The 27,221-nt window shown below is 37.2% G+C and overlaps 1 protein-coding gene across 1 annotated transcript in view; it reads right to left on the bottom strand.

Moving 5' to 3' along the window:
- The window catches only part of HEATR5B (HEAT repeat containing 5B), a gene marked incomplete at its 5' end in the record, with an annotated part of 59,175 nt that overhangs the window by 28,605 nt on the left and 3,349 nt on the right, over positions 1 to 27,221 (bottom strand). Inside the window, 21 exons of the mRNA XM_082480171.1 lie at positions 321 to 572; positions 2,436 to 2,675; positions 3,533 to 3,677; positions 6,061 to 6,230; positions 7,575 to 7,764; positions 9,755 to 9,914; positions 11,047 to 11,237; positions 12,242 to 12,347; positions 13,582 to 13,757; positions 15,842 to 16,005; positions 16,800 to 16,909; positions 17,615 to 17,714; positions 18,005 to 18,157; positions 19,326 to 19,437; positions 19,877 to 20,127; positions 21,477 to 21,632; positions 23,203 to 23,452; positions 24,483 to 24,640; positions 25,019 to 25,190; positions 25,685 to 25,834; positions 26,969 to 27,077. Coding sequence (XP_082336297.1) covers positions 321 to 572; positions 2,436 to 2,675; positions 3,533 to 3,677; positions 6,061 to 6,230; positions 7,575 to 7,764; positions 9,755 to 9,914; positions 11,047 to 11,237; positions 12,242 to 12,347; positions 13,582 to 13,757; positions 15,842 to 16,005; positions 16,800 to 16,909; positions 17,615 to 17,714; positions 18,005 to 18,157; positions 19,326 to 19,437; positions 19,877 to 20,127; positions 21,477 to 21,632; positions 23,203 to 23,452; positions 24,483 to 24,640; positions 25,019 to 25,190; positions 25,685 to 25,834; positions 26,969 to 27,077 — 3,515 coding nt within the window. The remainder of the gene's footprint in view (positions 1 to 320; positions 573 to 2,435; positions 2,676 to 3,532; positions 3,678 to 6,060; positions 6,231 to 7,574; positions 7,765 to 9,754; positions 9,915 to 11,046; positions 11,238 to 12,241; positions 12,348 to 13,581; positions 13,758 to 15,841; positions 16,006 to 16,799; positions 16,910 to 17,614; positions 17,715 to 18,004; positions 18,158 to 19,325; positions 19,438 to 19,876; positions 20,128 to 21,476; positions 21,633 to 23,202; positions 23,453 to 24,482; positions 24,641 to 25,018; positions 25,191 to 25,684; positions 25,835 to 26,968; positions 27,078 to 27,221) is intronic.

Raw genomic sequence — 27,221 nt, 5'->3', positions numbered from 1 at the left:
CTTAGCTAAAAGTTTACTGCTTTTATTTCAGACTGGAGAAAAGGTTTGCAAGTCTAAGGGTTGGGTTTTTTTTCCAAGCAGATCAGTCTGTCAGAATTTATGTTCTCCAACAAACATCATTCTTTGTGTTCATGGTACAATAACTACAATGGTTATACAACTACAGTCTTATTGCTGTCCATTTCCTTTGCTTTTAACCATTTGAATGAAAGGATAACTGCTTATATTTTTTTCTAGGTTGTGTACTCTTAGGCTGCAAAGAGGTGTCAAAAATTTAAAAAACCTAAAACCAAACCAAAACATGCATATTCTGTAATTACTTTTTGGGTTTTTAAGTCTGGCTGAACGAGCCAGCGCCAGATCAAAGTGTGCCTTGTTCGCATTCTCACACAGCATGATAACTCGGCACAGACAGTCTGCTGCAAACACACGAGTTGCCCAGCGAGGTGCTACGGAAGGCTTGGATTTATCCTCTTCACCCAAGGTGGTAAACATTGTGTCGTCGTCCATCTCATCCTTCTTCTCTGATTCCTCATCCTTCCCTCCTCCCAAGGGAGCAGCAGTGCTCATGTCTACAACAGAATCCCATTGTTACGATCCACAGAAGACAGCTAAGGACATATTCAAGACTTTGCTTAACACTCAGATTCAAAACAGACTAATTCTCCTGTTGAAACTACAACATTTGAAAAATACAGGAAGGGATGCGAATATCAGTAGAAGAAATGTTTCTCACTTCTAATCTGGGCTATAGTACCCTTTATTTGGCTTAAATGATATTAAATAAATTAATTAATTCTCTACAGATACCAACTATAGCTGAATCCCCTATCTAAACTTCTCACCTTTGAAAATTAACCTATTAAATTGCCAATTAATAGGGTAAGGAGATTACCAGGCTCAGAGTCAAAGAATCAGTTTGTTTTTGAACTACTCAGCTCCTGTTTCAAGTAAAAGCTAGAGTGAATGTTAAACTGAAACAAAACTACAACGTCCACGCCATGGAACAGCTATGCAGCCAAGTAGGTAGTTTATGGCACCCACAAACGTGCTTAACATTAAAAAAATTATTTTCTCCAAGTGTGTGCCCTGTTTAAGCGTGCTGTGAGATTTCATTTCAGAAAATAAAAATACTTTGGGGATGACATTAAAAAAAAAAAAAAACAACTACTCCAAACAGGGACAAAAAACAACTCGCCCAACATGCATACACACTTCTGCTATTCAGAAATGAGAACATAAAATCTCAATGGCAAGGTCTAAAATAGCAAAATGCCACGATACTGACAAAAAATTGTTCTGGCAATAATTAGAGGAGAACAAGAAGAAATTATTGCAAGGGTAACCCAGCCCCAACTAAAGCTTGCTTCTTAGAAAGTTCAATTTTAAGCAGCTGAAGAGCCAACACTCAATAAAGAGAGAAAGAGACTATGGCAAATCAAACATGGATGAAGCCCATTCACAAGAAGAGTGTTTTGAGAAGGCATCCAGGACCTTATGTGGCCGATCTGTAAATCTCTGCTTAAAAAGCAAAGCAGATTTTGTTCATATTCTAGTTAGTTGGATCAAAGGAGTTAAAAATGAAGTTGCTGGCTTAAAGTACAGCTGAGAAAAAATTATTTAAACATGGTTCTCTCAGAGATTATTTCACCTACTAATAAATAAATAAGGGACTGGACAACCATGTTAAAAACTTTAAAACCCATCCCACATAAAATAAGAAGAGGACGTGCCAGCTTCAAACTCAGGAAACGAGGTCTTTCTCACTGGGCAGATATACGGTAGCTATGTTGCATAAAGAAATCAAAGGTAGCATTACTCATCAGTAAACGTAAAGCTGGCAACATTTAGAAAGAGCTTCAGGATGAACTCACAGTATGGCAATAAACAAGAATAAATGCAAGGGAAATGAGCAGAATCTGCGTCACAACCATCCTACAAGCTGAAAAACAGAAATAAGGTCTCAGAGGACAAGATCTTTGCAAACAAGCCTGCAAAGCTGAACAAGCAGCAAAAGTTTCATCACCATGGTAACCCATCATCACATCAGTAACTCGCAAAACCTCATAAAAGAAAGCTCAGAGTGTGTACAGCACTCTTCCTTCTGTATGGTCCTGATGTATAAAGGCTAAAAAGAGTATGTCTGCTTTCACGTAGATACTGAAATGTCAGAGTAATAATCACACTGCTTCTCCACTGGAAATCCTACTTTAAGGCAGCTAACTTTTTAATCTTAAAAGCAGTATTTTAAAACTTAACATAACATTGACGATTTCTTTTTCCTAAGCATGTTTTAATGCACTATAATGAAAGTTCTATATACAATATAAGCTACATCTTAACTAGGACAAAAGACAAGCTCCAAACAAATATTGCCAGAAGATGCTACTATTAAGGACATACTGTCATTTACGTGAACACTATAGAACACTTACCACTGGAAGCTGCAAGGACATCCTTACAAAGCATTAGCCAGTGAGAAAGGTTTTCTACAGCCAGTGATGAAAGCATATGTCCTAGAGTATCATGGATATCTGAGCACAACTTCCGATCAGTCTCCCGATCCAGCATTCCAAAAAGGACACCTTCGAGGCCTGTCTCTGTTATATTAACCCCCTGATGTCGGGAATGAGCATCTCGCCGAGAACCAGCTCCTGGTGCAAAAGGATTCATATCTGCAAAATGATAATGAGAAATCTTTCCTGAAGTCAGTAACTTGGTTTTAAAATTTGGAATAACAGACTAGAATTGGACATTGTGTATTTGTGTGTGTATAGTTCAGGCAACGACACACCAAGATGTTACTGCATTTCTTCTGAATTAACACAAGAAAGATTTTAATATAGCAATTCATTTAATTTATTTCCTGCAAGGCAAATAACACCTCCTAGTATTACTTAAAAAAAAAAAATATCTGTCTCTCTTCAAGGTACATACTCCATGAATTTGTAAAAATCCCTAATAGTATTGGACTCTAAAGACTCTTTCCAGAGACAGACTCAACTGGTGTAATTTAATATGAGTAAGCTCATGATTCTATGTTTGTATGAAGATTATGCTGATCAACACTGTTGAGCCTCCTGTTTTCAAAATAAGATTATAAGAATTGAAGCTGCCAGCAAAGTCCACGGGCTTTGCAGACATGCTGATAACAGAATGTAACACAACCAGATATCTCTATCAAGCAGCATATAATTAAGTCAATTTTCAAAAGAGCAAGACCTAAAATACCAGAAAAACTGTAAACTATTTCCACTGTGTATGCACTGCATTCCCTATTTGATTGCTAGTCTTAATGGGACAAAGAAATTAAAGTCTGAACTTTACAAAAAGTTAAATTACAAGCGTAATTCAAGGGATAAGCAGGAGTGTGGCCAGAAGTTATTTGAGCTGGAAGGGACGGGTTCCGTTTTCTGTTCTGCTGTTGCGGGGGTATTGTTGGGGTGGTTCTTTTTCTCCCTTCTCAGAAGTCAAACCACACACACACACGCACTCAACTGTTACAAAAAGGCCTCATGCAAGAAATACTTACTGATGCCACTGTTTTCTTTGTCTCCAGCATTTTTTGCTAAGCTCATGGCATATTCACATACTTCTGCTGCTTCCCTCTGAGCAAGCTGTCGTAAACATGCAACTGCAGCCCGGCGAAGCAGCAAGTGGGAGCTGCACAAATGAACCTAAAAATCAGAACCATTACAGGTGAGTGAACTGCTGCACCCCCATATCAATAATTCAGTGCTGCTAAAGACTAACAGCATTCTACTTTTCAATTATATGCCCATGTGTGAGCCGCTGTGTACCAAGCTCTTTACAAGACTTTGAAAGTTCAGAAGTAAGCATTCTTTTGTAATGTACAAATATGAAAATAAAGCTGATGTATACAGAGCTGACAGCTGTTATCTGGTTAAAGAGATAAGAGCTTAAATACTGGAATTACTGCGCCAGTGTGATTTAAACTAATTATACTTTCCAGTCTGTTACACTCTTCAGTACTACTCAACCTCACCTTCCTGCTATAGCTGTAAATCACATTCTTTTAAACAAAAAGGCATCATCAGGTGCACCACAGCTATCATAAAAACTTTTATTTCAAACTTGTACCAGAAGTTATAGCCTAAGTTTTAATAAGTGCCTCTCAATAAGAAAATTTTGGATTTCTTGGCTAACCAACACTGGCTTCTAATTCCTTTTGAACCACCTCAAGTACAAGCAAATATTTTTCTTATAGAAGAATTGTGCATGCTCCCTATTTTCCTCAGAGGAAGTAGCTACACAGAGAACTGTATGTTTTTCCACAGTGGAAGAGATGAAGAGAGCTCTTTAAGAAACTCTGATTCTTTATTTACCCTGGGGAATTTGTTTTTAATAAAGCAAACACACATTGGCTTTCTCTGTATTAGGTTATTATGTGGATGGAAATTGCTTTCCTAAATGAAAGGGTTGTATAGTTTATAAAGCATTTTAACAGTAGATCTTTATTCCACATATGAATATACAACATTTTAGTCCTGAAGAAACAAGCAGACTTTAAAGAACCTCTAAACATCACACTGAAGTTGTTTTAATGGAACTAAAACACAGAACATTTAGGGGATTAAATTAATGGAAAGAGTATTGCCCAGTTTAAGTTACAGAACAAACAACTAGTGGTTAAGAAACCAATGCAGGAAGAACAAATGAAACTAGATTGTGGAACCATGTGGTTTGATTTTGATATCTGGCATTACTTCCATTCAAAAGTGAGTTAGAAAGCAATGAACAGTTTTGCTAATGGGGCAGGTAAGGCAGACCTTGCCTATGTATCTATGTATTTGCAGTATAAAGAAATGCACGAGACCATTCACAGGAAAACTTACCAAACTAAGTATGACTTGGAAATAAGGAATATGAGCAAGAGAAGGAAAATAGCTTTTGTTTAGTAGAGGACCATAAAGAAACAGGAAAGAGACAGCAGAAAACCTTGGGAAAAGTTTTCAAAACAACACTAGTCATTGCTGTATGAACTTCATTGTCTGTAATGTTACCCACTGGTACTTACAGAGTAAATGGCTATAGGGATTATTTGTCATGTTGTTCACAGTATTCATAGAAAAGGACCTACCTACTTTTGGGTACGTTGCACCCTCTTCATGCAAAATTTTGTGAAAAGACAAGTGACAGATTCTGGGAACACAATGCACTCCCAGGAGTGCTCCAAAGTCAGGGGAGGGCAGGAAAGCAAGGCGCAGTGCAGGTGGAGGGCCAGGGAAGCATGTGATAATGAGAGGATGCCCTACGGGAAGTCTAGATAGCAGACTAAGAAAAAGGTCCAATGTTGACATAAGTAGGATCACGCTCCTTCAGGTAACACAGAACCACCATATCCACAAAGAACGACACAAATAACCCCACAAAACATCCAACAGGCGTTAGGGAGAAGCTTTTCAAATTTCTCAGTACTAGGCTACTGAACCCTCTAAAAAATAAATTTAAGAACAGTAATAATAATAAAAAAAAGCCCCACACCAAAATGCACACCCCCACACAACACCCTTCCTCTTATAGTTGTATTTGGTATGCCTTGGGTTCCAGCCTCTGCCTCACTTCCAGGCTTAAGCCAGGACTTGCTGACAGAACACTAATGGACAGAGAAAGCAACGCTAACAGCAGCAGCACAAGAATTTGAATGTCAGCATCTACTATGCTGACAGTGGTAAAATAAATCCAAAATCTCCTACCTTTCCCCAACTCACTCACTCCCCTCTGTGCATGCAAGCCATTGGAGGAAATGGAGTGTTTCAGCATCTTTTTACTCAGCCATATTATATATAAATGCTTGCTACTTTATACTAACTAGGGTGAAAGAGAATCGGACCGTATGACTCCAATTTGGGCAGCATTCTGAAATGATCTAAAACGGGTTGGGGACAGACATCATTTTACTGTACTCCAACATTTTTGCAAACATAACTTGCTTATTACATACGGGCATCCTTGACATCTTGCTAAGTGCTTCTCCTGTCCTCTGCTAAGCATATGCATAAAACTTTGAGGAACAAAAGGGATGCATTTTGTACTCACACAAAGACTGGGAACCAAACTGGACAGGTTGACATGCCGTGGTGCAAACATATGAAGCTGCTGAAGGCAGGATATGGCAGCTGCCTGAACAAGCGAGTCTGAATGGTCTTGTGTGATTGCACATCCCACCAAACAGGAAGAACGGATGGTTGAAATTGTAGCTCCGTTACCTAATGATGTAATATGATATCCTTAACACAGCATACAATTTTTGTATGACAATTGTAGGCTTAAAATATTTTTTATGCTTCGAAGTTCAGATTAACATGCAACTTTATGAATTCCTACCATAAATTAGTATCTACGCAGCTTCAAAGAAACACTACAGAGTCTGTTAATATATCTTTTTTTTAGCTCAGTTAAACAATGTCTTGTCGAAATGAAATTTTGGACCAATGACCTTCAGTCAGAAATATTTTGAGAATATCTTCCCAGGACACAAAACCAGTAAAATTATCTGAATTTTAATTTTGAAAGTCTCTTTCATTTTATACATATAGGCAACATTCAATGCACTGAACCATTTCCTAAAATATCAGATAGCACTTAAGCTAGCATACACATAGGCAGGTGATTTTAGTTAGCTCCATTAGATGAGCTGCACTGCTCTAACAGGACAAGCATTCAAAAGAACAGTATTCAATTTGAAAAATAATCCCACTCTGTATTTTAGGAATTAACTACATCAGGTTTATAAAAAAAATAATCTTGAATTACAGAAAAATGGAACCTGCAGAAGATATTCTATATAAGTTGTTGTTTATTTAACAAATTAATGACACTCCAAAAGGTTAACACACAGCAAGCAAATACACAAGTTTAAACCATCTAGAAATTTTTCCTAACTAGAAATTTAAGTCCAATTATTTAGAGTCAAAATTTCACTAGTGTCTGGCTCTCTGGTACTGCATCAAAGACCATCCTATAAATATTCCTAAAAATCCCAGTTAGACAAATTTACAAATCCCTGGGTTTGCCATCCGAGACACAGAATTTCAGATACAGCATTTGGCATGACAAGATCTTATTCTTTACAGTAAGGTATTGTGATCTAAGAATATCAAGAACAAGTGGAAATGAGTTGTAGTTCACAACATTATCAATGATGACAAACTTAAGCTCTTGCCATCAGTTAAAAATAAAACCAGTATGTTTTCAAAAAGCAGAGGAAAAATCTTGCCTCTTGCCCCACCTACACACAAAAATATACATGACAAAATATTCAGCAAGGGTGTTTTTCAGCTTTTACCTACCATGCAAATTTGCCATTAGCCAGAACACCATACACCACTGCAAGTTCTCTATATAAATCCCAAACTTCAGTCAAAAAAGCCCCAAGCAGTAATAAGTAGGATCAGAAGTGAGGTTGCTCACACGATTGAACTGAATTTATCAACACCCCCCCCCCGCCTGCAACTGCAACAAACAAAAATTTATTTTCTTCCTATTCAGATCGCAATACATTATCTTTATACAAGCTAGGTTTTTTGTTCTCTTTTCAAATTCCCACTAACCTTGCAGCTCAGGCCCAACAGTGGTTATTATAGCTCCAAGACATCGGCCTAAGCATTGATGTACTTCCGTATGTGATGGTGGAACAGTTAAGAGCAGAGTAAGAACTAGAGAAAGCGTTGGCTCCACATATCCACGGTACATCGGTCCACTAGAATCTACTATCAAGGCGAGTGAATGGAGAGACCAGGTCTATCAAAAAAAACAGAGGAATATTTTTCAGTAATACATTTTGGAAATTTAAACAATTTTGTATGCAGACTGAGCCAAGCCCTGTATGTCCTTGCTTAAACCTGTCTACTTAACTACTTTGACTCCAGAAGTGTTCCAAAGAATCTTGAGCAATCACCTGGGAATTTAAATCTCTCTAGCATACTCTTTGACTATCAGCAGTTTTAGGGATAATGGAGATGAAGATGACAAAGAATTTGAAAAAAAAAAAATGGTTAAGCACTTTGAGGAAGAAAAAATACAAACACAAAAAACACACCCACTTTAAAAAAAAAAAAAAGGAAAAAAGAAGAGTGACTCTTAATATGGGAGAAATAGAAATATTCCACTGTAAAACTGGATGTAGAGTCTGAACTGACAGTTGACTGATCTGACAGTTGACAAATTCCTTAGTGGGGAGTGCCTTTGAAATTCCAGTAGAAACTGGTTTTCATGACAAGTTGAAAGATTCACATGCACCTGAAAGATCATCTAGTTCCAATCCCCCTGCCATAGGCAGGGACACCTCCCACTAGACCAGGCTGCTCAAAGCCCCATCAAGCCTGGTCTTGAACACCTCCAGGGATGGGGCATCCACAGCTTCACTGGGCAACCTGTTCCAGTTCCTCACCACCCTCAGAGTAAAGACTTTCTTCCTGATGTCTAATCTAAATCTACCCTTTTCCAGTTTAAAACCATTACCCCTCGTCCTATCACTACATGCCCTTGTAAAAAGTCCCTCCCCATCTTTCCTGTAGACCCCCTTTAAATACTGGAAGGCTGCTACAAGGTCTCCCCAGAGCCTTCTCTTCTCCAGGCTGAACAACCCCAACTCTCTCAGCCTGTCCTCATAGGACAATAATTACAGACAAGACACTTGCTTTTACTCAAAAAAGGTTGGGGTTTTGGTTTTTCTCTTCCCCCTTCTGAAGTAATTCTTTTATTCTAGTGTTTTGATAGGTGTCATTGCTGGCAGAAAAAAAAAAAAAAAAACAATCAGCACTTTTCACTTTAATATTCAACTCCTTAATGTAAACGCAGATGTACTGGTCCATCTAGCCCTCTCTTCTTTTTAGAGCAGCAGTCACAAACATGCTTAAGGGAGAGCAAAGACAGACCAAAACACTGACCCCTCAAATTTCTCCTGGGGGAGTAAATATAGCATATTCTCCCAATTTTCAAGTATTTTCCACTTAGGAAACTTTCTCAACTGTGCAGTGTTTACACATATTCAGCAACTCCAAAGGCATTGCTCTTTCAGCAGCATGTTTAGTCCTCTTTTTACTCCATTAGCAACTCTTAGCAGTCAAGTTGTCTTGTGAGACTCCACACATCTACAGTCTATAGAGGAGAGACACCCCTCCCCTTTGCCTTGTCTTGGACTTGGCTCCTACTAGTTCACCTTCTGTCCGCTAACTGCTGTTTAGCGAGCAACAGATTTTTGTTGTCATAATATATCTGCCCAAAGATGATGTACTGCCGTACTGTGTTCACAATATCACATATACATAAATTACTTGGCAAAGAAAACTACCGCTCATCACCTGAGACTCCAGTACTGATCACATGTTAACCATTAGCCAGTTATTAAAAAATTTAGTCTAGACAGCTAAGGTACAACTAACACATTTTGCTTTACAATTACAGTCAGTTAGGAATAAGTCCGCAGTGAACTACTCTGTCTTAGCTGACAAGCAGAAGCTTGTCAGTCTGAATCAACATGACCACTTGCAACTGCCTCCCTAACTAACAGTAAGGTTACATTTTAATTGCAGCACACATTTGGGATTCTGTACTGTGAAAGTTTACAAGGAAAGTTCCACTTTCTTCATGCTCCCTGGCACATGCTACATCCACATGATTTAGCTTACATGTGACAATCTCTATTGAAGAACATCTGAACAGGTAATTTAATGTTTAATTTTAATCCTGAACATTATAAAGTAGTTTTGTGGTGATTATGGTTTTTTACCTGGACTTCAGGAGAGGTTCCGTCTTGTGCCAAAGCCAAGAGAATACTGACGCTAGTTTTCAGATGCTGTCCAGAACCTATTCCACCAACATACCGATGGAGACAGCCCAGAGCCAAAGAATGGCCTGTTCTCGATACAACATCTCGAGCAGATTTTAACCTATCAATGTTTAAATAAAAGGAAGTCATGTAATTCACTAAGTTTGTAACCCTTCAAGTACCATAAAAGTGCAAACAACTAACAGAATTTTGCAGGCTAGCTTACAAGATCTTGAGAAGCCTTAACAACAAAAGCAAAAATCTATATTGCTATTAAACTGGATTACATATAAGGCAAGTGAAAAAAAAATATTTTAATAGTTATTTTTTTTTCTTCCTGGTCGGAACTTGACATTTTAGATGAAGAAGAGTTTTGGAAGTGAAAGAATATAGGAAAAGCACTTAGTGTTTTGGTAAACACAGCAGACTAACAGCAGTCTGCTGTTTCACAGCAGACTAATTTAATAATCAGAAAAGCCATTGCTGGACTACTGCAGTGAAAAGGAATCAAGAATGGAAAAATTACAACACATTGAGAAATTACAAAGAAATCCACAGCTATGTCTTCCACTGCAAAGTCAACTGAATGACATTTTAATGCAGCTGTTTTCTTCTACAGCTGAGTTCTATGACTGTTCAAATGAAGCTTTTTAAAAAAAAAAAATATTTTATTAATGAAACTGAAAGAGAATGAATAGCATTCTGAATGACCTAGTTTTATGAAGCAGTGACTTGTTGAGTATTTTCCACAATACTTCTGCTTCTGAATGCACATCACATATATAACTTTTTAATTAAAACCTCTTTGGAGGTGGGGAAGAGAAAGAAAAGAAGGTTGTCCTAATTAGAACGAAGAAAGATTTCCCCCCCCCATGGGCCAGTAGATAAGTTGAATCAATATGTAAAGAGGATGTTTTGATGAACCAGAGGCACTATCGTACAATTCTTATTACATACATACTTGGTGTAAGCTACATTTATCCATCTGAAGCAGTTTAGTCACCTTAAGTAACTCATCAAAAACTATTCATTGGTATCATTTCACATGCCAAGTAGTTTAGCAACTTGGCTTTTATTCCTGGAAGAATCACATGAAATAAATCAAAAAGAGAAGACTGACAGTTAGATCTACGTAATCATAGCAATCAAGTATAAAGAAAAAAAAAAAAATCAATATGGTAGTTAATAGAGGAATCTTCCAAACTACATTAAATTATATTTTTATTTCCTTTTCTGAATCCAAACCAACTTACTTATCAAAACTGTATTGAGCCATTCTAGCAATGAAAGAGGCTTCTCCAACCACTTGAGCCATTCTGCCAAGAGCTTCGCCTGCTGCGCATCTCAAAATAGGGTTAGGATTATCAAGGGCGCCCATTACCAGCGTCAGAGCAGATTTGCGGACTTCTTCTGGTCCTAACGTGCTTTTATTCTCAGCTAAACCCTAGATGAAAAAAATATGAAAAAGCATTCCAAATCAGGGGAGAAAGGGAAGATATATGAGCAATTTTACTATGTTTGAGATCTTCAATTAAAAATTATGCACTTTTACTTTTGTTTAAATTTGTGGTCATTTATCCTAAAACATTTAAAACTCAAAATCAACAATATACTCAGTCTTATGTTTGCCAACACTGCCTATTTCACATATAGAAAGACCTGTTGCACCATTCTCTTATCAAATGTACTACAGTGCTACACACAACCTAGTGCTACTGAATCTGAGCTAGCTTTACACAAATACTCCAGAAAAAAAAGAGAAGCTCTAAAATCTAACTTCACATACAAGACGACCTGCCGACTTAAGAAATTTGACTAGTAGAAAGAAAATCCTACAGTCTAAGACACTGTTCCACAAAGCCTTGAGGCAATGCAAGTCACTGGAACCAAGTATTTCTCAGGAATATTATTTGTGACTTGCTGTCTAGCTTCCTGACTTGATAGGAAGAGGTTGGATTTCCAAGTGTAGATAGAGAACACAGAGCTGTAACTGAAGCCAGTGGGACTAGACGTAAGCATCTAGAATTCTATGCAATAGTAGGGAGTCTTAAGAAGAAAAAAATTAAGATATCCAAAGTGGAAACCCTAATCCATTTTTGTTTTAATTTCCATGAGCCTTATCCACACAATACTCTGACATGAGGGGCTTTTTGAGTATATATGACAAAGTACTTAAATAAAATTACGGGATTGAAAGCAGAAAAAAAAGATAAGTCTGAATATACTACAGAATGCTGACTACATGACCGTCATCTATTCTCTGTACTGATGCATGCAAACAAGAGCTCACGCTAGTATCAGAAAAAAATTAAATTTTGGTATTTTCAAACTTTTGAATGTTTAAGTGGTAACTTTAGTAATGTTGTTCTAGCAGCCTTTTCTATCAAATACAAATTGATAAATCAAACTGCTGAACTTCGGCATCCATTTCAAGTTTACAAGTTTTACCTTCAAGGCACTAAGAACAGCAGTAAAGATATTAAGCTGCACAGCTTGCTGCCGAACACCTTTAGCCTGCTTGACACATTCAGCAAAGTGATCCAACATCTGTAGTCTAAAACAAAGGAAAGAACATCATTTAAGTGATATTCTTTCAAAATACAAAGTAAAACACAGCTGGTAAAAAAATGCACAGAACAAAAAGGCCTTTTAAGTTCAATAACTGAATTTATGATTCAGGGGCTACAGAAGGTATTCAATTTAGCTAGAAAGGTTAGAGTTACTCTGAAGGTCACTCTTCTGGTTCTTTTAGCTCATCCACAGTTTTTTACTATTCCTTTTGAAGAAAACACCACCAAGAGGAAGCGAGTCTTCAGATACATTTGGCTGTATAACTAGAAAGCTATGAGGATAAGAGCGGAAAAATGCTGCTTCTCCACTACCATTCAAAATAGTGTTACCCTCCATATTCCTGTTATTGTTCCTATTGTTTTCCTCATTTAATCTCCATTTTTCCCCCCATTTAATCATGACAGAAAGTGTTACTGGAAGGAGGAGTACTTCCTAGAAGATATAAAGAACAGGAGTAAAATGAATAATATGCATTCTGAACTACTAGGGAGTTTCCTAGCCAAATCTTTCCATAGCTAACAACAGATATAGTACTGCAAGCTGGCTCAAGTCTTTTGTCTGCACTTATACGGCAAAATGAGACTGACTGCTAGGAAAAAAGTTCCCATCAGAATTGCACTGAAGTATAATTTTACTTTAAAATGCATCTTAGAGCTGCTTTCACTCCCTGCTCAGTGACAAATTAGCTAAACTGAATGACAAAAGTAGTCCTGACAACTCATAACTCTGCAAAGGTAATGTGGAACACAAAGGAAAATAAGCTGAATTCCATTCCCTGTTTTTCATCATGCATAAAGTCATTTGCTGAGTATAAATCAAATGATCTTACTCATGGAAGCCAAATGAAATTCAATGGATGCCACTGTTATGTTTTCAAGGCTGATTTGAAGTTAATCACAGTGGATATTTTTGCAGGAAATTTTGGTTGCAGAGATATTACTACTGTTAAATGCAGTAAGAGGAAATAACAATCCAGACTCCACCTTTGAACTCTAATTTTCAAAACTGATAAAACTGAGGAAATCACCCTATTTCTAAACTGACCAGATGTATTCTGGAATCCTGAGACACAATGAATACCAAGTGCTGAATTCAAAATTTAAAGACAGTTGATATCAAAGTAGATTCTTATTTCAAGAAAAAAAAAAAAAAGAATCATAGTGTTATCCAGAGAACACAGCATTAGATTCTGAAAACGAACACTGGTGTAAACTGACCTATGTTTGTAAGAGACATGAGGAAAAACCACACCAAAGAGAGCCACAGATGCATCGATGACAGATACTCCTAAAGGAAGGGGACCGGGTACAGCTTCACCAGCAGGGATGCGCAAATAAATAGAAGATGGATCATGTTCCAAAGCACCACTTCCAGACGCACTGTTTGGCTGAAGCTGCAAAATGCCACATAATATGAATACCTCTGAATATACCTTTGCACATCAAATTTAGGACTAGAGATAACCAAAACAATTATGCAGTAGCTTACAAACACCTGACTGCAACTGCAGTGTCCACCTGCATGTACACACTAGCATTTACAGAGCCAGCTAAATCCTGGAGGGTCAAAGCAGTTAACAGCTGGATAAATGCACAAACTATCAGTCCTGGTAGTAAGAGATGGAAATTAGAGAAAAGCAGATTAATTCTGGTACTAATACTAGCTTCTGAATCATTGACTATAAAGTGACATTTCAAAAGAAAGTTTATTCATTCACTCTCTGTTTGAGCATTGAGTTACAATACAGTATATTAAATGATCAGTTTTGGCTGTAATGAGTCCCTCTACACAGAAAGATTTAGAAACAGTACTAAAATTATTAACAATCCTATCATAACCCAATCATCAAATCATCAAAATCATCAAAATACTTCCTAACCATCATTCTTTCAGGGAAAACAATTAGAGTCATTTATTTCCTCTTAAGAAAAACTTATTTTCATACCTTATTAATTATTTAATCATGAAACAAAATTAGAATCTGGTAGCTCTGTATTCTTCTTAAAAGGTCAGAAACAGAGCAAACATTTGTTTAGTTGTCCATATCACTAAAAAAATAAAATATGACCAAGCACAAGAGAATCCTGTGATGCAATACAGGGCTTCAGTTACCAACAATGACACTGTTTTACAGGTTAGAGGTTTGGTTGTTTTTTTGTTGTGTGTTTTTGTTTTGGGGTTTTTTGTTTGTTTGTTTGTTTTTGTTTTGTTTTGTTTTTAAAAGGGGGGGCGGGGGGGGTGTCAGGGAGGAGGAGCATCTCAGAAAGCTCTGTGGACTGAAGACCACACTGGAAGTCTAGTATGTCCACCACAAAAAACAAGGGAATTTTATTAAACCCTTTTTTCACTTTGACATGCTGACCTTTTCTTGGTAACAACTTCCCCTTGGTTCCTCACACTTAGTATCAGTCTTGGCTTTTGGATCTGCTCAAGACAGCTGCCTTCTGAGAAATCTTGCCGTTATTAGATACACTGTGGCAAAAGAGGTATTTTCAGTTCCCCCCTTCTTACCCCACAAAATTTCTGAGAAGCTGAGTTGCAAAGTTTATGATGGCACAGTTCAACAAATCCTCAGAACAGTTACTTGTCTAGGGAATACAGTCCACTGAGAAATCAAAAATCACAGCAGAATTATGAAGACAGAGACAGGTTGGTGGGTATACCCAGATGGACAAGCAATTTTTCTCCATGCCATTAAATCCAGAACTATATGAGGGTAAAAGGCTTGAAAAGAAGAGGCCAGCCCCTTCCTAGTCATCACAAATTAGGAAAGCAAGAAAGTGATTATTACCACATAGATTCCTAAACTATTTAACATTAACAATTTATTCCCTATGCTACATTTCTTCTCCAAGGACCATACGAAAAATGATAACCAGATCAACATTACCGGTTGATCTGAAAAATTTTATTAAGAGACCGCCATAGCAATACTTGCTTCCTTTTTTTAAATTTTTAATTCCTGTGTTTCAAAGACTCACGTTTTTTTTTAGAAGTGCAGCATATACCAACAAAATTATGTCAACACTTCCAAATGAAATATAAGATTATATACTACACCTATAAACACAGCTAAATCTTGTTTGGCTATAACACTATTTGCAATACTGGTATTTTGACTGCAGTTTCATTATAAAACATGTTAAGAGGAACTTACATTTCTCCTGGCTTAAAAACATATATGAAAACTGCTAGACTAGGTAGACTGAGGGGGGTGAGAGTGTTTTGTTTTAAAGAAATTAGGTCAGTTCACTAACCACAATCATATAAATTGCATAACACTACTCCTGTCTCAGCTGTAGGCAGTTTTTAACCAAAACAGTACACTGTAGATGGAAGAACTTACACCTACAGACCTCTGAATTAAGACTAAAAACAAGGTGTGAAGTTTCAGTTTTGGAAGGTTTCCCCCCCACACACACACATCACACAGACAGATAGTGCAGATAATTCATTGTTCTTCTGTTTTTTTATTACCTGGTCTTCAATTGACTTATGATCCGTTTCCTGCAGCCAAGAGCCAAGAAGAACACTATCATCATAATGACAAAGAGACCTTAGGAGTGATGTGGTTGTATTAGCAGAGTTGTCTGTCAAAGTAAATTCTGCTACCAACTCTCGAAGCAGTGCATTAAATGATCCTAAAAGGATGGACATTAAAAAGAATCATTGCTGCTTCTTATGTGAAACATTTCAGCTAGAGCTCAGACGTTACAAATCAAAGCATGTACCATTACCTCGATTTTACAGGCAGCAAACAGACAGAAAACTAAACCTGACAAGATTGGAGCTGAGAGCAAGGCTTCAAACAGAAACCCAGGCTCCTAATCCCCAAATCAAGGTTCTAAACAACAGGTCAGGCCATCTCTTCCAGGATGACAATGCAGATTTTGCAAAAATTTGCTCATTCACGTGATCATGCAAGTTTAATGATTTAACAGAAAATAAACAAACACACATAAAAAAAAAATCTGTCAGATCATGTGACAGTGCTTGGCAATTTAATAATAGCATAAATCTGTCTAATAGATCAAATGAGGTTAAAAAAGACACCACCACTAGAAACACAAACTAAATCTTGATTCTCACATCTACCCTGTGAGTACACTACGAAATTATGTTCTCTATCTTTTACATAACAATGACATAAAACACCTAAATTGGATTTCAGAACATGATCTCTATACATCTCAATCCTATAAACAGGACTAACTTTTATACTGTAAGTGTTGCTCTAGTATTTTGCAATATTGTAGTCTGTAATTATACTGTCAAGACGACATACAGAAGATGAGGAATATAGTACAAGATTCTTGGAGATTCCCAGTTTTCTATTTTGAATCTCCTATCTGCTTCAAAGGCAAGCACCAAAAATACATCAAAAGGAGTAAGTAGAATTTTTACTTTAATAAAAATTGTTTAAAAATTCATGTACCTTCATATGTCTTTGGAGGTAGTAAAGCCAATATATCATAAAGTCTTAAACGGACCATAGCTGCACTAGCTTTGAGATGAGCTCCATGGGCTTTAATTACTGATGGAATGCTATAGAAACAAAAGAGAAAGAGGCAGACAGAAATATTGCAGTATTTTCAGATTTCTTTTCAAGACATGTCTCTAGCCAAGACAAGAAGACACGTGTTCAGAGAACTACTCTGAGCAGCATTACTCAAATTTTCAATGCATTTTCACAGGTAATTGTACTGAGCAAACTTTGTTTTTTCAAAAACACACACTGCTGTAAATTGGAGACATGTACCTCCTTAGAATAAACGCCTATCTTTAATCAGGGGATGGGGAGAATGGAACAGACACAGACTACACAACACCAAACCACAAAACCCAACCCAAAACTGTGTTTTTTCTTTTATTCTGTAAAACATTTGAAGTCTTTTCATTAGTACATTTCATAGGAGAAGAGTTTATTGATTAACATACAGTATACCAATATCTTAGTTTTCTCACTTGCCCAAGGATAAGCAAACCACAAACTCAAAAACTCACTGAACTGGAAATCTAAATGACAGTTAACACAAGCTACCATGGTAGGCCCTTCAGCACAGGCCATGCAATAATATACTTTTACGAAGCTAATGACCATAAACACAATGCTGATAAAAGTTTTTTTCAACGTGGACAAGCAGTGACAGCGCAGTACTAGGTCAGAATATGAATTAAAACAAATTAGTTCTACTGTTTCAGGTCCAGGAAAAGACAAAAGTGAATAAAGAGCAAAAGCTGCCTACTTACTGCGACATCATTGTCATGGCACATTCTATTGGTGTCATCAATTTCCTGATCACATCCTCTGTAAGGAGCTCAGGACAGTGAGCAACAAAACTTCTCATAGCTAATAACAAAATAGTTTAAATTAAAATTTACTGAGACAAACAAATATAAAGCATAAGCAAGATACAGATCCTAAGAGAACATCAAAAAGCAGCAACTGAAAATGTTTAATCAAAGACTGTGTGACATGTTCATAAAACTATATCCAAAACCAGGTCACACTGGAAATTAACATGATGTGCCAGATTTTCATCAAGGAAAGCAGTGAAGTTACAAGAGTTCTCCCTATAATACTTGGGATCACATTTTGGTTTACTGCACACTTGTAATCTCAACGTTTGAAATTCTTACCGCACAGAGCTCCAGCACGGCCTTCCAGCGTTACTTGCCAGGTAAAAGAATCTCCTCTCGCTTTCTCTGCTTCCAACTCCTTCAGAGAACGTGGAAATACATTTCGCCATAGCAGCAACATTTTAGGCAAATGATACCGAACAACAGAAGGACCTACACACACAAAAAAAAAAAAAAAAAAAAAGTGACAGTATAATAAAAACTTGCATTTAATCGTGAACAATCTGCCATGAAGGCTTTTGCTGTTTAAGCTATTTTTGTCTTACTTCACTTCTCTTCGTTTTCTCCCTACTTGAACAAGAAAAACCAAAGGAAATTCCTTCTCATTTCTAAGTAGAAAGTGTTGCAAATAAATACTATAGATAAGTCTGTCTGTTGGTATCAGTACTAAAAACAGTAAATAGGCAATTCTGTACGTTGTCACACCATATGTAAACCGCTGCCAACTGTCTTCTTACTATCTCTGTAGCCTGACTTCTAATTTATTTTTGTATTACAATTTTGAAGACAAGCTCTTCAGCCTACCCTAACTTGTTCATAGAATTAGTAGTTTACTACTCAGTTACCAATTATCTAACTAGTTTAACGGCCAAGTTTAAAGACAAGTTCTGAAAAAGTTCCAGAAGATCCAGTGCAAGCGCATTAAAAATACACTGGAGAAGGACAACCAAAATAGTGTTACACTGTTAGAAAACCATGACAATAAGCTGGGAAAAAAACAAGGGACAATTTGGAGAAGCAAGACGAAACATAAAATGGTATTTGCTGAGAGATCAAAATACTGCAGAATGCATCAGAAAAAAAAACACACTATTGCTGCAAAATTCAAGAGTATACTTATAAACTCTCAAAATACAGCTTCTGATATTTTTGTGATGGCAGATATGAACATGAGGCTGGCTTTTATAACATTTCTAATCAGTACTGCTACAGATCCAGAGGCACACATGCAACTTGTTGGAATGCTGATTACATTTTATTTACAGTCCATTTCTTCTACACCACAGTATTAAGGAAGGAAGACTAAGGGCAATTTTACCCTTTTCATAGAAAAGGCTGGGTTTCTAAAAACAGAGCAGAATTTTCTTTTAGGTATGACACCTTCTACTGTCTTTCAGTTTACATATACACTAATATTTCCCTTCTCCCCAGCATAAACAACACTGCTGAAATAAATGCACTAACACTTTGTTTCCCTTGGTATAAATACTCTTGTGCTAGATACTGGACTGCTTATATGTAGAGACCATTTGCCACACCGGATAATCAGAAGTGTGGGACAGGCATTAAAATAAAACAAAAAACAACTGTTTTTACAAACCTAAAGTCATAAGTGCTCCAAGTAAAAGCCATCCAGCTTGAGTTCGCTGCAAGGAGAGTCTGCTGTTTTGTGCAGCAGTTCGTAACAGATCCTCAGCAATACTGACCACCATCTGCACCAATAAAAAAAAAAAAAAAAGCATTTTAAAAATATAAATTAAGCCACTGCAAGCTACTGCTACACATCCACCCTATATAAAGACGTTCTCAAATAATTTAAATTGACCTTCTATAAAGAATGAAAGCAGATTACATTTAATGCAGATTAGTGTTATGCGTATGACAATACAGACAGTAATATTCTCTTCAGCAACTACTCATTAATATGCCAAACAAGAATGTAAATTTGAAAGAGAGAGGGTGAAAAAGCTGGTAAATTTTGCAACTGAAATACTATAAGCACACTCTCTGGCCATTGCTCTCTTGCTAGGCACAAGTTCTGTTTCAGTAATGCTTTAACCTATTACCATGTCATACATTTTGCAAAGCTATTACTTCTAAACAAAAACGTATCTGTTAATACACCCACAGATGAAACCCTCATTATCTCACCTTTCCTTTGGCATGAGGAATACCTAAGGGACACTGATGCACACCACCTAACAAAGCAGCCATTGCAAAACTGTAGCCACTAACAGCTTCAGGGGAGGTCTTCAGATTGTTGAGTCTTTCTGCACATCTATCTAAAAATGGAGTCAACTGAAAAGGCAATGCCACAGCTACACACCGCAAGCACCATGCGGCAGCAAGTCGAGCAGCCATGCTGGGATGAAGAAGAACTGAAGTTACTGTCTCCAACAGACCTACAGAAAAGAGAGTTTACGGCCTTAAAGTTACAATGTGCTTTTTAATATATGTAGACAAGTAAACTGAGTCAGTTCTAGAAAGGGAACATGAAAGTTAAGAAAGTCACAATTAAAGTACTTAAATTTTATGACTTTGCCTTTTTCTTTAAGGAAAGACAGAAGTGTAATTAGCATTATACTGCTCCACATCAGGTTTTACGAGCAAAGCTGGAGCTGCCAGAGCCACAGCACCGACTTCTACTACTTGAACAACTAAGATGAGGCAGTAACCCTATATGAGGGAACAGGCACTGGACAAGATGATTCCTACAATCTGCCCATCTTTTACACAGATTGCCAATAACAGAGCAGCAGTAGGACTGATCTTTGGTTTTGCTTCACATTGTAGACTAGCACTTGCTATATATGTTACTGACAGCTGTACTCTGCTTTTGACACAATGCTGTCTCCCCTGCACCATTACGATCCTTCCACACTTTCCAAACCTCCACGCCTAGCTAATCTTGCTTTCTGTGAGCTCTTCAGTCCAATCTGTCTCTACACCAATGCCTGCCTTCATCCAGATCTCTAACTTTGAAAACTCCTACTTCAAAGCCCACAAGCCTTATCGCTTGCTTGCTCTGTAGCTAGTGAACAATTTCTGCCTGCTTACTTCATAGCAGAAGAACACTGAGATACAGTGCCCTCTGTTCTTATGGGGCACAGCAACCAGAAGGAATAAATATGAGCACAACCTTCCACACCCCATAGTTGCAGAAAAATCAGTATGAGAAGAATGTCATATGCATCAAGACAACAATCTACATAATGAAACATATAAAGGCGCTTGCACTTCCACTGGAAAAAAACATAGGCATCCACAAACTGAAAAAACTGCAACACTACAATAAGTCAAATAACGAGCTTTTTAAAATAGGACTATCCACAGCTTCATCTCGACAAAATACTTTTAACCTCCCCACAGAAATTTGATATCTGAAGGCAATCCAGCTTTCCAGGAGCAAATATTTCAGACTTTATATAGCAAAACAATGCATTTCCTATAAAACCATTATCAGAAATAAATCAATGCTAAAAATCACAACTTTACAACTTAACTCACCCTAAAATACAGCTTCAGCCAGACTTTGATCAAAATAGTTGCTTAATACTTTGTCAAACTTGAATTAAAATTAGGGCACTAAACACAATGAGCTGGACAAACGTAGCTACGTGGAGTACTACAGGGAATGCTAGTTTCATCAATTTATTTCTTACACATTAACTTATTATTTAACTAGATTTCATGATATTTCATATTTATTGCTCAAATGTCTCATTTAATCTATTTAAATGTATTTGCATACCAATAGAGGGTTCTTGAATAAGAGGAGATGCAGTGGCATTCAGACTCTGAACCAGACTACCCAGTTCCTGGAGGGCACACACCATTACATGCTGGCTTGCAGCTACATCAGCAGCTCCCGATTTATTTTCGCTGTTAGCATCATTCACTACTGCTTCTGCAGAAAAGAAAACAAAAGCATCTTGCTTAACTACCATTTGAATCACACCTGAACGTATACAGGATAGAAAAGGACAGTTTAGTTTTGACATCAACCCTATATTAAAACAAAACCACAAGTTTGGTCATAGTGTGAACTCGCAAACCAAACACACTGAAGAGAAATAGTTTTACAGCTATTGGCCAAACACAATCACCCAAAGACCATGAAAAATAGATGCCCAGCAGTTACTATGGATGGCAGTGCACTAAGAGGTAGGATTAACAGTATAACACAGCAAAACACAAGTATACACATATACAGTATGTGTGTATTGCATCTATACACAGTAACTAAAAATATAAACTTGACATATATACATTTGGCATACAAATTTGCATGCATATATATGGAATAAAACAAAAAAGCCCCAGACTTTTAGTAAATAATTAATCACAACCTCTAATCATCTTAAGTTATCCAATTAAGTTCCTAGATCCCACTGTAGGTTCTTTCTCCTGCACAATATCCCAGAAGCAACAACTGTCACTTGAAATAAAAGGGACTTTAGTATCAGCTTAACGCTTCTAAGTCTACTACAGCACAAATTTAGAAAGGCACCCCCCTTATATGAAGGGAAACAATCATTACCAATTAAAAATCCTTCCAATTTATCATCAGATTCATCAGAAAGGCTCAAAAAAATGAAATGGTTCTACCAATCATCCAAATACATAACAGAATTTCCTGCAACCCTGACAAGGTGGCAGGAGGAGGAATTTTTGTAACTATTTCATCTCAGCAGTTGCATTTCCAATAGACTTATTTTCCTGGAAGTAATACTTATTGTAATCAGAACCGCTTTAAGATCCCATACCTACCCTATCAAAAAATAGTTATGAGAAAAACCTGCAAGAGTTTCAAAATCAATTCCATTTCCATATGTTAAACATTACTTTAAACTCAAATTAGATGGCAGCAGAAAAGGAGAAGAAACAGATGTTTGGTAAATGCATTGTTATGCAATTCCAGTTTACTTTCTCAATCTCCAGCTCCAATTAACTCATTTCATAAGAAACAAATGTCAACACAGTTTTGTCAGTCCTCTTAGTGATAACATATTCTGCAAAGGGGCCACGTTTATGTTCTCTAACTCCAGCCTTCGGATTACATCTTTATTTGTCCCCTGTAAAATCCAACTGGGTATCAGTACGGATATTACTAGGGGATACACAAGGATCTACAAGAATCCTGACCTACAGGATCTTCAACACTGGTAGTAAAGAATTCTGCACGACTGTCAAGAAAACCTATCCCAAGATAGATTGCAAATGCACACATTTTACCCCCACTCCACACTAAACAAATGCAATGTCAAAAGCCATCACGGGATAAGAAGCCAATTTTACACAATCACTTTCCAAGTAGGACTTACATTTTGGATATCATATTTCAAACAGAAAGCAGCTGAATAATCTTTTACCGTAACAAAATTACTCCTCACAGTAGAAGCAAGCTGAAAGACTGCTGACCCAGTATAATGACAGTAACTTTCAACTGGTCTCAAATACAGAAAAATGGTTCTCACCCACTGCCTTCATTTGTTTACCAATGGCTTGACATATATCTTTGGCAGCTGCAATCTGTGCTTTCTCCCCGAGTAAGCTGCCCACAGTTGCTCTCAGGATAAAGGACACGCATCTTCGAGAGTAAACTGCCTCCACGTGGGTCTGAGTTGCACGAGGATGGGAGACCAGATCAAGTACATGCGACAAAAACGTAGCAAAGTTGCGCTCCAACCACTGACCTCCTAATGTTGTAACAAAGACAACATAGGCCTGCAAATTCAGAAGTTACATACAGATCCAATTAAAACAGGAAAGAGACTATATTCAGTCACTGAGGACGAAAGACTACAGTTATACGCATGCATAATGCAGTACAGTAGCAATATCAGTTAGTAATAAGCAACCCTAATGAGGCTAAGAAGGATGCATCTATCCATTACCCAGGCCTTTATCGTTGAAGCTGTTCCCAGTGCCAAGAGTAGCTCCTATACTGCTACATATACTGGGAAGCACAAAATACTCTTTGGATGACAGCAAGAAAAAACAGTCCATTGCTCTAAATGTGTGTCTCCAAAAATTTTTAAGAACATAATGTCAATAACACCAGAGCACAAATATATTCTAATTCACAATTAAGACCGGGCATTTTCGCCAAGTTCACTTGAAAAAGCTGAGAAAAATAAAAGGGTTTCACAAAACTCCCAATGATCAAAAAAAAAAAAAACCCTAGATTCTGGCAAGTTACTGCAGTATATCAAAATATATGTCAGAGTAAGAATGACTGAATTTGAAGAGATGCTGCTGCCACCTTTCTCTATCAGACAATTGGAGCTTTCACATTCAGCAGATTTCACCTACTCAAGACATTCATATGGAAAGAAGAAAAGTAGTTTAACAAATCAGGGCTGCAAACTTTACCCAGCAGGTGAAAAAAGAGCAAGCACACACAAAAGGACAACAGTGTGTCCTCTCTACAAAGAAATCAAATTTAAATATGGAGCTGAAGTTTTAAAGATACTAAGATTTCAAATATTTTTGCAAGTTAATCCCACTGATCAAATAAGATCTTCTTGGCACATATTTTAATCTATTGTTACTGCACATCAAAAATAAAAGAAAGTAGCTTAGGTAAATGACACCGCATGTACATCTCACAGAACAAGTGAGTCAAACTAGACTTGTAAGTTAATTTATAAAGAAATAAAGAACAGAAGCCTGTATTTTTCCTACTAAAAGGGTTAGCTATGTATAAACATTACACTATAAAAAAAGTAAAAAAATATTACATCTTATGACAAACCTGAGTAACACCAACTCTCACTTCCCTATTGACAGATCCTCCTACTTTTAACATCTCTCCACCACTCTTTAGGAAACCAGATCCTCCTCGCAAAAATCCTGTGGCCATGAGCTCCAAGACCTCCTCCAGTGTGGCTTTCTTCACATTCTGTCGCATCACTTTTGCAAAAAGAGAAATAATCATTTAATCCCAAAGTTCCAACCAATACAAGCAATAATCTTGAAACCAGACTTATCAATTCAAAACTGTCTTGCAAACATAAATCTAGCCAACATTTCAGATACCAGTTAGTTTTCATACTTAAAAAATAAGTTACTTTTCCCAGGTGATTTCGATAGTTGCTCACTCTTTCTTTGTATGACTACAACGGGAACTCTGCACTCTTTTCTCGTTTTAGCTTAGAGTTTATAAAACCAAACACTCCACCTACAACCTGCCATTACCGGAACAACTATGTATCATGCAACACTGTCATGTGATACGGTACTGAAGGGGTAGGTTGTCCACTTAGAAATGGAACCCAGAAGTACTTGTACCTGTTGCTTGTTTTGGTATAAGTGCTGTAGCCATGACTGTCCCCAAAAGCTTTGACACTGCAACTCGCACACCATAGTTTGAGTTTTCCAGAGCTTTAAAGCACAGCGTTGCAACATTCTCTAGTTCAGCTGTCCACATGAACACCGCTTCATTCTGTAATTCCAGCAGACACTGTAGGAAAAAAAGACTTGCTGAGCACCAATGGAGACCATTCTTATCTTTTATCTAAGTATCAGTGTAATTGTCAGGTTTATTCAGCAAATATTTTAATATGAATATTTTAAGAGTTAATTTCCCCACACACACACTCTCCCATTTACCCAATAACTTAGCTGAGTAAACAGACTCATGGAATAGGTTAATACATAAATAAAAAGAGGAAAGCACAACAAAAGAACAACGTTACCAAAAATCTCTCCCACTGCAGCTCACAGCAATATAGTCTACCTCATATTTGTTTACAAAGTGGGGAAAACAGTATTACAGTACCTCTGTTTACATGAAGTAAGTCCAATGTCTGAGTCTTCAGTGTAAACTAGTACGGACTTACCGTGCCCAAGCAATTACCAAATTTCCTATCATAAACAGCAGGTCACAGTTCAACCGCAGGTTGTTGCTGCACTCACAGCACAAGAATTTTTAGGACTGCTGAGAAACACACCCACCTTAGCCACTGCGCATCGTACAGCCATAGATCTGTCTGTCAACAGAGAACGGGCATTCTTATAAATATCACGATGACAAGAAGCTGCTGCTCCTCCAAGTCCATTTAGGACTTTCTGTAAACTCATCAGAATTTCACTGCGGCCCTGAGACTGCACACACACACACACAAAAAAAAACACATTTATGCAAAACATGGACATAGTACTTCTACCAAGAACCAGGTGCATAATTCTGTATTTATTTATATCATGTATATGTGTATATATATTATGTATATATGGTTCTGTGAAGGAATATTTTTGGAGATATTGATCATATAGTTCACTGAAGTCATGTACAACTGATACCTAACTGGTTTTAGATAGCAATAAGTACTTTGCACAGCTTTATTAAAACGGCCTCAGTTGTCACATAAACTAAGATGAGCCAGGGCAATCCAATAAATTGGCCCTGGACAAGATGCTTCTGTCCTGCCCCACCATTATTTGCTGCAGCATTGGGAAAAAAGAAAAAATAGTCGATATAAGAGAACAGGAAGCCCAACAGCTTCCTACTAACCCTGCACACAGGCAGGCACTTACAGTTGGAGGGCACAAAAAAAAATTAAAAAACAAACAAACAAACAAACAAAAATAACCACGCAGGTACAATGACACAGCCAAAGAAAATTGCTGCCAGGACAAGATCCACACAATCAGTACTCCTTCCAACTTCTCAGAGATTTTTAAAAATAAAACAAGCAAACAAAACCCACCCCCACACAAAACCACAAACAGAAAACACAAGAAAACGCAAAACAAAACAAAAAAAACAACCCAACAGAGCTATTTGCATCAAATCAGACCCACTGACTGCCTTGGACTCATTCTCTCAATATTATGACACGTTCTCGCTTTTCAGGGTACAACGTATCCTGCTCACACGCACAGCAGCATCTTTGTTGCAAAACTTAAGTAGTATTATTCATTTTTAAACAACTGAACGTTTATTAAGGGTACATGAGCAGAAATCCTAAAACAGTAGTTAGAAATGGTACATACAACCATTTTGCAATTTTAATTATTGATGCCACTATGAAGGAACTACTATAATATTCATATGACAAAACTCTAAACGCTCTGCAGGAAAAATACATGCACGTTTAACTTGATACTATGTAAGTGATTTGCAGTTTTCTAGGTAGAAGGCAAAGAATCCAGGCATTTTGGCAAATACCTTTGGAGGAAGCAGGTTTCAGTTTAAATGGCATCAAGACCATACATATAAAATAATCCGAAACTTACCTCTGCACTTTTTAGAGACTTTAAAAGATTATTCACTGTTTCTGGAAAAGAACTACCCAGCATTCTGCCCATTTTTTCATAAAATGCTCCAACACATGCCACAGCAGCCCTATAAAAAAAGACATTAATCAGTGTATCCTTTTCAGTATGATCTAAATGAAGACAAATAATTAAATAGAAACACATGTTTTAATCATCGTTGATGAATAAAAATCTATTTATTATCCATTAGTTATACTGGCTGATTAACACT

Source organism: Vanellus vanellus, assembly GCF_965231255.1.
Source record: "Vanellus vanellus genome assembly, chromosome: 3".
NCBI lineage: Eukaryota > Metazoa > Chordata > Aves > Charadriiformes > Charadriidae > Vanellus > Vanellus vanellus.
The sequence above is the reverse complement of the archived record's forward strand: the minus strand, read 5'-3'. Positions and strand labels throughout refer to the sequence as shown.